This window comes from Leptosomus discolor, chromosome Z (assembly GCF_034619465.1).
Source record: "Leptosomus discolor isolate bLepDis1 chromosome Z, bLepDis1.hap2, whole genome shotgun sequence".
In the NCBI taxonomy this organism is placed as follows: domain Eukaryota; kingdom Metazoa; phylum Chordata; class Aves; order Leptosomiformes; family Leptosomidae; genus Leptosomus; species Leptosomus discolor.
In genome coordinates, this window is record NC_141419.1 from 26,246,075 (window position 1) to 26,259,396 (window position 13,322).

Consider the following 13,322-nt stretch of genomic DNA (forward strand, 5'->3'; position numbering starts at 1 on the left):
GATAATTTGGAAGAAATGTAATTAAATTGATCAGCTATAACATCTGATGCCTCAGGATCACTATCTTTATAAAGCTAACCTTGAGAAGAGACTTTTTCTGGCCTAAATATCTCTTCCTATTTTTATGTAAATGTAGAAAGGGTAGGAGGAACCTTAACAGTTTTGTAAGTGCTGTTTCTTTTTAGTCATACCTGACATATTCTGGCATGGGTACGGATAGAAGTTTTTTGCAGTGAAATATTAATATTACTAATTTTGCTTTAGGTAACAGTGAATCCACCCAAGAGACCCCCTGATGCTGTAATTTCTGATGTCACAACAGCTGATCAGGTAAAGTTTTGTATGTTCTACCTGTGGAAATGTTTGAGTTTTTTGGAGAAATTCACAGCCTCGGTCTAGGAGGTACAGATGTCTAATTCTTCTGAATAGGCTTCATCAAATGTTGGCAACGTGAGCAAGGAGCAGGGAATGGTGAGAATACTTCGTTCCTGGGAGGTTGTTAGATGTAGTGGGAGATGCACTCTAGCAGCTGGCACTTTATTACATAAGATACAGTGACCCTAATGGCCAAGTAGTTAGAAGTATTTACTTTGAATGTTGGAACCCTAGTCGGATTCCCCTCTGCCTGATTATAGCTGAATTGATTCCAGGTCCATCAATTTTCAGATGACATTTATGATCCCCTTGTTCATAGGGTGTTAGTTTCTCAGCCTTAAACTCTTGTGTCTGGAATTGTTACTGTGTATAAAATGCTAAGTTCATGAGATAAAAGATGATGATAGTGAACCTATAATGCAGAAGTTGGGAAACTTTACTACTGCAAAACTGATTTTTGGAAATAAAGGAAGTGGCACAGAGGCTGCACACTTGTTTTATTTTAAGATCTACTCTGACAGGTAGATATATAAAGAGAATTCCTCTCCAATTAGATCTTACAGGAGCCACAGCCAGCGGACTTTGAGAACTGCAAGAAGGCTTATCTGCCAGATTTTTCAGTAACATCTGTGCTTAAGTGATGATGCCTGTGTACAGGAAGGCGAATGTGTCGAACTTGGGAACTTCATAGGCAGGAATATAGACTTTCATGTGAAGGAGAGCTTGGGGAAATGTTATCAAGATTTTACATTTACGTGTCTGTGGAATGACATATAACTGCCTAAAATCCTTTTTGAAAATGGAAGCTGGCACACGAAGTGTATCAAAGTTTCTGAAATTTTTTTTCTTAATCTTTAAATGAAAAAGATGTTGGCAGAAATGACTGTTGCCATTCAGCTATTGAATTAGTATACAGTATGAGACAGACTGAAAGAGTCAGTTTGCAGATGGCGTCGTGACATTCACTACTCAGTTTTTGTGTTACCAGAATGACATGGCTAAACTGCTCATAATAATTAGCATTTTCCCCCCCTTAACTTTTCATAGCATGGTCATGTAGTAAACTTCTTGATAAGTAGACCATCATGCATATTTTCAAAATGCTTACAGTGATGACCTCCAATTTTCACTAAAGTCAGTGGCTGTGGTTATCTTGAAAGTTATGTTCAGTTCTAACTCAAGTACACTGGGTTAAATCTTTTCCAAGGGGAAGAATGTTTTTTACATGTTTTCAGACAAGAGGAAGTGCTGCTTAGTGAAGAGCATACTGGGAACAGAGGGCTAATAATAATTTTTGCCCTCCACCATGTGTTCAGCAGAATGAAGGGTACAGCCACCTACTGTTCCTTGAAAAATGATTGTGTTATGTCAGTGAACGTCGACAGAACAAACTAATCCTTTTGGTTAGAGGTATCAACGACTAATAGTGGGTAGTGTAATAAATATTTATCCCTTTAAAATCTGTACCCATTTCTGAGAAGTTCTTTAAACACCAACCAGTGCTTATGAATGAGTTGCTGTACCATGGTGTAAGCTGCTTAAAGATGAAAAATGGTTAAGAAAAATTTAAAAGTATGTGACCTTCTAAAAGGCTTTAAGGCTTAACATTTGCATCCTGCTGAAGTACGACATAAAATCTTTCTCTGTGTGTTCATGAATTTTTCTGGAAAGAACTAGGTGACATTTTTTCTGTCTTGCCCTGTAGAGATGTGCATGTGCTGTGGTATTTTTCTAGCTTGTTCTCTCTCTGTAACCTGAGCTATGCTTTACTGGAAATACTGCCATAAATCTTTTTAATAAAACAGACCTTTTGACAGAAGATCAAGAAGGCTAGAGAGTGTTTGACTATTAGCTGTTTAGCAAGAAATGAATCATTCAATTTCAACCCTGTAGGGAATGTTTAATGTAGTTACAGAGCTTCAGTATCACCAAGCCACTCTTGTCCTGCTGGTTTTCGAACAAGGGTCTTAAATTAATCAGTCAAACAGTTTTTGCTGAATGATTCCTAATGCAATTAAGAATCGCAGGCAGTGATTTTGTTTGCTTATGGAAAAACTGACAGCATTGTACTGTGCAGGTTGCCTCCCAAGAAATCAACTGTTCTCTATCTTTAAATGTCAGAATTAATATTCAGAATACACAATGTTGTGACAATAAATGAACAGTACAGCAGTAGCCTATAAAACTGAATTTATCACAAAGTCATTTCAGGCTTACTGTTCTGTGTTTCCTCCCACTTTCCTCTGAAAGCTACCTGTCCTGTTTGCCCATATGGAAAAACTAAAGCTGTATCATTCATAGGTTGTTTGACTTCCAAGTTTTGTTAATGTCACCTCGTTTCAGTAAAATGTCTAATAATTTTAAGAAATTGTTGCCAGTTGAAAAATTCTGTTTGCTTGCAAAGATTCATGTATTTCATAAAAGCATTCTCCTACTTTAAATTCTGACTGTATTTGTTACTGACATTTAGAGGGAGAAATAGACATGACAAAGAGGTAGAAAAGACCATTTGGATAGATTTTGAAAAACATGGTGTCTCAGCCTGTGATGCTTTGGTACCAGCTGTGTACATGCAATTATTCCCCCCATAAGTCTTTGCAAAGCAGTGTCATGTGAGCTATCACATGTGAATTTCTGTCAGATGTAATTTTCCGTGCAACTTGGGTATCTCAAACACATGATACTTCTACTCTGCAGTTTCCAGGGTCAGGAAAATTGGCTGTCCTTGCTTTCAAGTATTTTTAAATTCCTTCTTAGAGCTGATGAAACTGAGACTGATAGCCGTCTGTTGGAGGAATAGCTTTTTGATTTCCCGTCATTTTTAAGTTGCTTTCATTTGGAATACAATAATAACGTTTTAGATGTTGCAGTCTCTCTAAAAAGATAAAAAATCTCAATAAAGCTTGCTTTGTTTGTAGTCTTAATCCCCTTTGTATCCAATGCTTTATTACGGTTTTCAGTCATGCAGGCATAACTGGTGGTTTTGTTCCCTTTCCTTCAAGAACTTCTTCCACAGGCAAAAACAGGGCTGTAGCCATGAGCTGAGATAGAGTAGGAAGTGAGTTTTCATGTGTTATTTGTTGCAAGAAATTGTGTTCTGAGAAGGAGTAATAAGAGGGAAGTAATCTCATGGTTAGTGACCTGTTGAAGCTGCAGTTCTTTGACAATGAATTTTCTTTGCTTTGTCCATAAAATTCTTATGGTGTGTGGGCAACTGTTACTCAGATATCCCAAAGTTTTCAGACATGGATATGCCTTAATCAATGGCTGATGGGAGAGGATGAGATGGTGGAATTTGGAAAATGGAATTTGGGAGTCAGACTAGCAGGATGGTGTCTGAGCATCACAGGCTGAAACTGAAATTCATAGGACCTCTGTTCTGAACTTGTACAGTGTACTTCAAAAATGCGAGGAGCTTTGAAGAATTAGGCCTTCAAATGTTAAATTGAAGAGCTAGGATTGGTTTCTGTTGCTGAGAAGTACGACCTTTTCTGCTGTCTTACAGTTTCCAGTCTGTAAAGTAAGGATGTTTATAAATGTCTGGGGAATTTTTAATGTACAGAGAGTGTTTAAAGGAGTGATGTATAGCATCCAATGGCGATTTTTGCGAATGTGATACAATGAGCAGCATAAAAAAAAAAAAAAAAGCCAGTTTAGGGAATTTAATGATTGTTTACTCGTTCAGAGATTTTTAGAGAGATTCAGTAAATTCACACCTAGACTAATCTGATAGGATTTAAAATATACAAGCTATGTAAAGCCTTCTGCTCCAGGTATAGATCAGGCATTGACTGACAGGGTGTAAAGAAATTGCTACTTTTCGGTGATTTGATTTCTTTCTAAAATACAGTTCTTTTCTATTTTCTCTGAAAGGGGAAAAAATAATTGGCATCTGCCATGTTTCAAGTAGTGTCATTAGCATCCTGTGACAAAGACTGCAGGAGCGTCCTTCCCTTCCTGAATCATTCTCAGTTCTGCAGTCCAGTTGCTCATACCGCTGTCCTCTACCTCAGTTTAGTTTTTCACTGTGTCAAGTTCAGCTAAAACTGCTGTTCTTAATGTAACTGGAAACAATTGGGAGGACAATTATGGATGAATCTAGTCTGTTGAAGTGTGGACTTTGCAATAAAAACTTATTAAAAAGACATCTTGGAAGGACAGAGGTGCATGAGAAACATTTAACAGCCTAATGGATTATTAAAATAAAAATGAGTGTAAAATATTTTCTGCCTGTTGTGAACAGGATCAGTGCTTTACTTTGAGGATGGTGTGATAGGATGCTTACAAGCTTCTGTGTAACTGGGATATGGATACTTACCTGTGGAAAGTCATCTTTTATTCTGCACATATTTCATTTTTGTTTTCATTTTAAGAGTATGTATGTATTTTTGTGTGGTTTTTAGAGAACATATGTGTGGATAGAATAAGTAATCATTACTATTAAAAAATAAAGTTGGTTATTTCCAGCTTATGTTTGTTTCCTTGGAAAGATTTTATGCTTATTTTACACAGATTAGAAGAAAAGTTATAGAAGTTATAGGAAAGTGAGTGTTTTGAGTTAAGGTCATTTTTTGAATGAGTGCAGTAAAATCATGTGAGAGAGAAGATGATGAAAACACGTGCATGGATGGGCAAAACGTGGTTACAGGACAAATTTTTTTTTTAAATGCCCTGCTCTGTAAAGATTGGAGTACAGCATTGCCTGAAAACATGTAAATTTAAATTAACTTCAGAGAATAGCACAAGAGAGCCTCTTGAGAGCCTCAGGTGATGATTTTTTTTTTTTCCCCTGTTTGTAGCATAAATAATTTGTTTCATGACAGAGAAAATGAAGTGCTGTGATAAGTTTAAGGGTATAGAGAGCATGCCAGAAAAAAAGTGCTTAGCAACAAAGGATAATGCAAAACAAAGGGATATGAAACCATTGCAAGGATTTGATAATGTTTTCCTAATTTGTCTAGAGATTTCAGTATGCAGAGATGATACTCTCAGAACCCTTGAAATTGTATAGTGAGGGAGTATTTGTAATAGTAATCACTTTAAAAGTTTGTTACATATTGTGATGCTAATTGCGAGATTTATACACACCCCCCCCCATGTTTATTCCTGTTGGTAAGATCAGTATATAATTTTCTACTTATGACAATTTCGAAAAATAGTTGAGTGTTTGGATTATACTAGAATTTTGTGTTGTAAGATGATAAAAGAAGAAAAGGTACTAGCCTGGCGGTCATTTCATTTAAACAAGATGGTCTTCATTACCAAGAGTTTGTTTCCTCCCGTTAGCTATGCCTGTCTTAGTAAAGGATATAAAAATTGTTATTCCGTTTGAAGTTCCCCAAACCAAAGTGGTTTGTGCTCTTTTGATTGAGGCACTGTTAAAGGAAAAGCTTCTTGAACCTTTGCCATGCTACTGGAAAACAGCTAATGTTCTGTGAAGCCTATGCCAGAATACATGTTGATTTTAAATTTTAAAAATATGTGGTGTAGGGATAAACAGTAAAGACATGAATAATGTCGAGTGAGGAAGGAGAACAGATGTAGTCCTGTTTTGTACCTGTTAAACCTGTTCCCTTTTATAGCTGTGTATGTAAAGGTGTTTTAATTTAACATTTTAGTAATTCTTATTTTTGAGAGAGTCTAAGGTATGTATGGAATAGTGTAGTGTTTGGATAGTCCAGACCACTAGAGACATACAATTGCAAACCTAAGGTAGTCCAGGAAAGTATACTTGTATTTCTTAATTACAGTCTTGTTAAAAAAATAGAATCATGTGTGATCAGATTTTCCCCAAAACATATTTAGCATTGGAAACTATTACAAGCAACTTAAATTGTCTATTTTGTTTATTTTCCACATACACCTACTTTGAGAAAAATAGTTGGTTATGTGGAGGAACACATAAGCCCTTTTGTCTTTGTCTGTTCAATTGCTCTTTCCTAATATCTCTCCTTACTCTTAGAGAGATAATTAATTAAAAAAGAACGCATGGCAAATAGGAATCTTGGTCAATGAGTAGCTGCTTAATTTTAAGTGAAGTGAATTGCCTAAGTACTGTGCTAAATTTGAGCCCTTGGAGCACCACTATTGCTGGTTTAACTGGAAACATTCATTGTTCTTAATGTAAATCAGACTTCATTGAAATGTGTAGATGAGATTTGTGGCTGTTTTTTCTTAGTGAGATTGCTTGACTGCTTGCTGTTATATAAGCTGTTAGGTAAGCTATACATATATACATACATGTACACATATGTATGTACTTATATACATATATAGACATACACTCTTGGGCAGAGCTCTTTTTCTCCCCTGTTAGAAGGGAAAATATATGAATAGTTGGCTTCCTTTTTCGTTAGCTTTACCACTGACCTTTATTGCAGTCTGCAGGCGAGACTGAAAAATTGGCACAGACAGGTTGGATATCGCCTTTTCTTTTGTGGTCTGGCAGAACTCTTAAATTGTTAGGAAATGAGACTTGACAGTTTGTGTTATTAATTGGAGAACAATCTAACCATATTATGACAGACTTCGATGTAATGCCCCACATCAATTGACTCTTGTCGTCCTCCCAGGAGGCATCACTTTTTCTTCTTTCAGTGTTTTTTGTTTTTTTTTTTTAATGCTATCACTCAAGACTTCAGGAAATGTCATTATTTGAGGAATATAGAAAGTAGAGCCAACAAGGCTTTAAAACAATTCTGTTCTCATATGGAACATAATTTATATAATGAAGTAATACCAAAGACTGTGATAAATGAAAAGAAGTTTGTTGGCCGACCTGACTTGGCTGTGCTGAGTCTGAAATAACCTGCTGTGTAACTGTTTTATTCAGTTCAGCCTATGGGTTTCCTGGCTGTGATGAGTACCACTCTGGTTGTTGAAAGTACAAAAAGACAAGTATCGTCTTGCATATTCATGCATCAGACTTCTAGTTGAAGACATTGATCACATTTAATTTTCTGAACTGAATTATTTCCTAAATGCTGCATTTATTTTGTTAGTGAAGTACAAGTATTTTTTACTACAGTAGTTTTGAAAATCATTTGGTAGAAGTATTGTCTCCCAAGTAGTGCTTATTATCATGCCAAATAAATGGCTAATTCTTATTACAACTTTAGTAAGCAACAGCTGCATAGCTAGATTTGAGCTTAAAACAGAAATTTGTCTTTTTTGATCATACATAAACAGAATTTTCCAGTACTACAACAAAATGTTATTTCGTTTGACTGAAAATGTATTGCGACAGCTCCTTTGTGAAAATAGCCTCCTGACAGCTTTTGTAAAAATTTAGATTAATGGAGGAATGAAAGTGAGACCTGAGAATTTTAATTAAATGTAATTTAATTATTTTATTTAATTATTTCATATTTGGCAATTTTTGTTTTCTAGTTCTCAAGAGTGGCGATTTGCTGTTAGATTTTAGACTGTCTTGAAAGAAAACCAGTAATGAAGGGTGATACTTTACTTTGTAGAATTCTGTCAAGAGCAACTCTCTTTAAATTGTTGGGTTTTAATTTTTTCTTAGAAAGGGAACTAAGGGTCTGTTCCTCACTAAAAGTTTCTTTTATAGTGTTGTAACTTTGGTATTGGTGGCATTAAGGCCTGAGACATCTCTTAGCAGGGGAGCTAGTGGTGCATCAGGGCTGCTCATCTTTACCTTTTGACAGTGAAAACACAGATTTAGTAACTACTCGGTAGAAGAGTGGGAACAAGTGAAGGGACAGCAAGTCAGAAGAGCAGTATGTGTGTGTTCTTCTCTGAACCCTCTGCTGTGGGTTTTTTATGTGTACGAGTGGGACTGTCATGGCACTCCTAGTTTCCCATTTTTCTTCTATTTGTGTGAGAATTGAGACAAGAGGACAATAAATGAAGGGAGAAGATGCTTTCCAGGGATGGTAATTGTTAGCCCATTTCCAGCTGTCTGTTCCCACTCATCACTCCAGCTGCCTTAGTGGTGTAGTGGACTGTAAATATTTACATTATCTCAGTTTGCTTTCCTGTTCCACCCTCAACTGGCACTGTGTGTTTCACCACACACTCCTTGGGTGCCCCCTGTAGAATGGCCTCTGTGGCATAGGATCACTTGGCAGTCCATTTGGCTTGCTCTTTTGGACTTGATTTGGCTTGTAGATTGCTAGGTGAGAGTCCTGGCACTGGAGGATGCTGCCTTCAGGAGATCTTAACTTTATTGTTCTCACCAGGTGAGATATCTTAGCTATTTATACTTCTTGGTGATGCTGTAAGATTATCTTCAGCTTATCTGTTCCTTCAGCAAAGTATTTGCCCTTTTCTTTGTCACTTTTGGAAGGTCAAACTCAGACCCATCTGAACTGTAGTCTTACATTAGTATGAAATTTCCAGTCTTTACTATTTTCTTAAGAATTCATAAGATCAATTGGAAGATAATTACAAAAAAGTAAGTTATGTTTTGAGCAAAAGTAGAATTACAGCTACTTCTGTAATCTTACTGATTCCTCTTTATTTTCAGAAGAAAAGTGTTTCAAAAAGAGTAAACAACAATGTAAGCAGCGATGGAGACGTATTAGCTTAGTTCTTGCCTTTCTAAGATGGTGTGCTTAAGCTGTGGTGCAGTTTAGGATTGCCATCTTGCCATTCTTAGTGCATGTATCTAGCACAAAACCAGTGACATCTTCTACATTCCACCATAACTGAGACTCAAAACACTTGCTGTATTGGTGAAGGCTACCAGGACAAATGAAAGAGAATTAGAACTTAGTAAATGGATTATGGATAAAAATAATAATATGAGTTGAAAACCTCTTTAGTTACACTGTCCTTTGCTTCAGATTTGATAGAAAAAATGGTGTTGGACATATGTCAGAAAATACTTCCTTTGGGGAATCGTTCGTTTTTTTTTTTCTTCCCTTTGAGAAATCTGTTAGCTTCTTTCCTACAAACAGAATTTAAGGCATTTGGGTAAACACAGACCATTTTTTTTACTATCCCAGTAATGCTGGGAGAAAATGTTTAGTGTAAGGGTTTCCAAAGGCAAATAATGTGCTTGATTAAAATAAAATTAATTTTCAGTTTAAAAGCTGTTTTCAATTAAATTCATGTTCAAGTTGTGTATGCCATCATATAAAACTACTAAATTCATTAGATCTTCACTAGCCGTAGTTAACATGATGTACTGATTTTCTCTGTACGTTTGGGAATGTTGTACTAGAGACTACTCTACAACCATTTAGTCACTGGAATCTGATGACCAGGCAATAAGTTTTCAGTCCAGAAAGATGCACAGGTTGGCTTGTCATACCTCTCGTGGTATGGACTGCTGGCCACTGTACACAGGGATCAAATCTAAGATTTGATAATAAAAATGCTAAGGCCATAGAGAGGCAGAATACTGAGGTGCAGTAACCGTATTCTTCTTCATTTCTCAGGTTTATATGTATTCACAGTATATACAATATACTAAATCTGCATTTCTCTACTTTGTATTAGTGAAAGAGAATATTTAACATGAAGCAAAAGTCTTCTAGAAAGCTTGGTGTGTTACTTTGGGGTTTTGTTTTTTCGTTTTTAATACTGGCACCAGTTACTCGTGAAGCTGCTGAGAGGGAAGTGTATCACAATTAGTCAATCATGTTACTCTTAAAAGGGAAGGATAAGGATACTTCTGATCTCTGTGAGATGAATGAAGTGTTAAAAAAGCATGGTAGTGTGTCTATGTAAAAATTTTTTTTTTCCATGTGTAATTTTTTTTTCATGTGTAATTGTGGATGAATCTGTCATTGCAGAAGGCTCTTTAAAATTACACCTGAAGCTAAAGAATCTATGGACAAATTCTAGAAAGTGCATTACTTCACTGTTGCCACATTTTAGTGAAGCTAGATCTGTATGTCAGTAGAGTATGTTGTTTTTTCCTCCTATTAAGCAATTGTATGATTTTCTTATGTACCAATACCACAAACAGTTATTGGCACATTTCCCTGGAGCTTTGGCAGTTTGTCTGCACCGTAACATTTAATTTCTGTTTTACTTGCTTTGTTGTTGAGTCTGTTATCTAAGCACTAGTAAAATGGATTGTGATAAGTTTGTTAATCTGTCATGAGTTTTTGAGTGACTCCTGCTTGTTTCTGCAGCTAGCCTCTCATTTTTCTTTGGTTTTGCAGGCTGCCTTGTATCGTCTGAGTGGGGACTGGAATCCTTTACATGTAGATCCAAGTTTTGCTGCTCTTGGAGGTGAGCTGAGCGATACCATTGTATTAGTATTTGGACAAAGGATGGTGTAAATGCATTTTTAATCTTTTTTTTTTTTTTTCACTTGGTCTGTATGTCTTTAACAAGCTGGAAAAAACAGTAGGTTTTTTTATCGGTGTTCTTGGAGTCACCATTAGATGTCTTCAAAGTTCTCTGACACATTCCCTTAAAGCATTGCTTCTTGTAGCTAGGAATGCAGAATGATGCTTGGAGTCTACCTACAATGGAAACCGGCCTCCTACCCTATTTTCCTTTAGCGCTTATTTCTTGCCACTGTCCCATCTTTACAGTCTCTGTTTCATAAGCAGGAATAATTGACTATCAAAAGCTTCAGAAGGAATTCCATAGATTCTTTGACAGATAATTCTTTCCATCTAAATAATGTTGAGATTACGTTGGCCTCAGTGGAATTTTTTGTGCTTTTGTGTATTCCTTGCAATCCCAATAAATCTTAGGAGATCAGGAGTTTCTTAGCACTCCTTTCCTATAAAATTGCTTAACTGTGCCACTTGCTAGCGCAGTAGCTTGTTCAGTTACGTAATGCTACATGTCAAAGCAACAGACCATAGGCTACATTAACAGAGATGTAATTACTAAAGAAGGGTCTGATTTCTTAAACTGCTGTTGTAAAGGTGTTTCTCCGGGTTCTCTTCAGGCCTTGCTAGTAATATAGTGTGGTTACTCCAGGCAGACGGCAATTTGATTAACTTAACAAATTTTCCTGAATATGTATGCTATCATCGTAAACTTTACATGAAAATAATTGGTCTGCATTTTTCCGATGACTTCTTTTTAATACAGAAGTATCATTTTATGGTGTTCTTACCAAGATAAATAGAGCAGAGCTATGCTTCCTTGTTCAGGTCACGCAACATACTTCCACAAATTGTCTCCTTTCATAAATACATACTAATTCTTCGGTCTTTTGCATAGTATGTCTAATATGTCTTTTGGATAATTCTTTGTAAATTTGTGTTAATAAATAATGATAATCAAATGCCAGAGTCCATGAAGAGATTTCCCTGGTGTATTAAATCATTCTATTTGTTTGTTCAGCTGATGATTTTGTATAAATATTTAGATGGAATCACCCAATTACTCTTGAAGATGCTGGAGGAGAAAAATACAAGTTTATAATTGAAACTGCAGTGCTTAAAATAATGATTATAATCTTATAAAAACCTTACAAAAGAAGAGGAGTAGAAGTCTTCTACCTGCTCACACAAAGAGCTCTGGCACTTAGACACAGTGAGAAATGAAATTAACTCTGTAGATGAGGTGGTCTCTGAACAGAAAACTGCCGCACTGGATTTTGGGACTGTGGCAGTCTCCAGCTGAAATACATGCACTAAATGCAGGTTCAGACAAAGAAGAAAATTACTGTAGAGATATTCCACAAGTATCTTTTCCAGTTATACAAAAACTTTTTTCACACACCTTCTTGTCTTTAATCTCTGTAAATGTTCCTTTGACTGTGTCTTACTACCGTGCACTGGAAGCAAGCATTCAGTGTAGTGCACTCAGGTCATTCCAGGATTATTGTTAATCCTTCCTGTGGGTAATGTTTCAGAGGAGATATACTACATGAAAATACCTGTTCATATTCTTGTGCCTTTATTCCTGTAGCTCGAGTATTTCCAAGATATTAGAAAGTGGAGGCAACATTTACTTTGCTTTCATTTTAGTCTACATAGAAAGTAACTTGATTGCCTTATACATTTTGAGTATGCATTAGTTTTACAAAGAAAATACTGGGGAGAATAGGACCATATATACTTGTCTGTTTCTGAGTTATTAAAATAGTGGTGGTTTTTGGTTCTTGCGTGGTGAATTGAGCTAAGCTTTTAAAGAGCTAAATGCCACTATAACATTCTGTATGAGAGATATTGAATACTGTTATTGTTACAATAAGGCCAGTAACCTGTTTTAAAATTGACTTCTTTTGGTATCTTTGTGCTTTCAGAAATACTCTGTGCACAGCGTACAAAAAGAGAGTGCTATTAAAAATGTATTCACGTATTTTAAAGAAGTGGCAGAATGATCAGAGTGGAATACTTACAGCAAGAAAACAGACTCTTGTTCCTTTTAGCCTGTCTTTCTGTCACATCTCCTCTCCTAACCTAAAAAGTCAAAACTCCTGTTTCTCATCCTTACTCCTGCTAGTCTTATCTTCCCTTTGGGCCATGACTCAGAATTCCCATCTTTCTATGGAGAAAGCCACTTTCTTTACTAGTGGCTTTTTGGTCTCTGTCTGGAAGGTGGTTTCTTCTTCTTCTACATCTTCTGATTCTCTCCAGGTTAGACTTTCTCCTATCTCCTCTGTTTTGTTTGCTTGGTTTTGGCTTTGCTTTTGCTTTTTTTTCTCCCAGCTGTTATCCCTTGGGACAACTTTTCATGATGTGTAGATGCCGTGAGGTGGTGTTTAGAGCTCAGGAAAAACAGACTCTGGCAGCTGAGAGTGCAGATGAGTTTCAGGCAAAGCAGCTGGTTTCACAGCCAAAGCTGGACAGGCCTGTCTGCAATCCGTGAGCTATTAGAAGTGTGATCAATTATTGTTCACATGCCCTGTCAGGTCAGAGCAACCTATTAAGAGGTCAGAACATACTCAGTACAAGCAGCATCTTTAAAACCAAACCGTTACACTTTAGCAAGTCTCAGGCCAATTTTCAAAGGTTTATTTTGTCAAACTTTGACAGGACTGGAAAAAAGTTCAGCACTAATAC

The 13,322-nt window shown here is 36.4% G+C and overlaps 1 protein-coding gene across 2 annotated transcripts in view; it reads left to right on the top strand.

The window, feature by feature from the left end:
• HSD17B4 (hydroxysteroid 17-beta dehydrogenase 4) overlaps positions 1–13,322 on the top strand; it is a 63,144-nt gene that overhangs the window by 32,527 nt on the left and 17,295 nt on the right. For both annotated transcript variants that reach the window (XM_086478932.1, XM_086478931.1), the window contains exons 17-18: positions 265–330; positions 10,512–10,581. In XM_086478932.1, the coding sequence (XP_086335058.1) occupies positions 265–330; positions 10,512–10,581 (136 nt within the window). The remainder of the gene's footprint in view (positions 1–264; positions 331–10,511; positions 10,582–13,322) is intronic.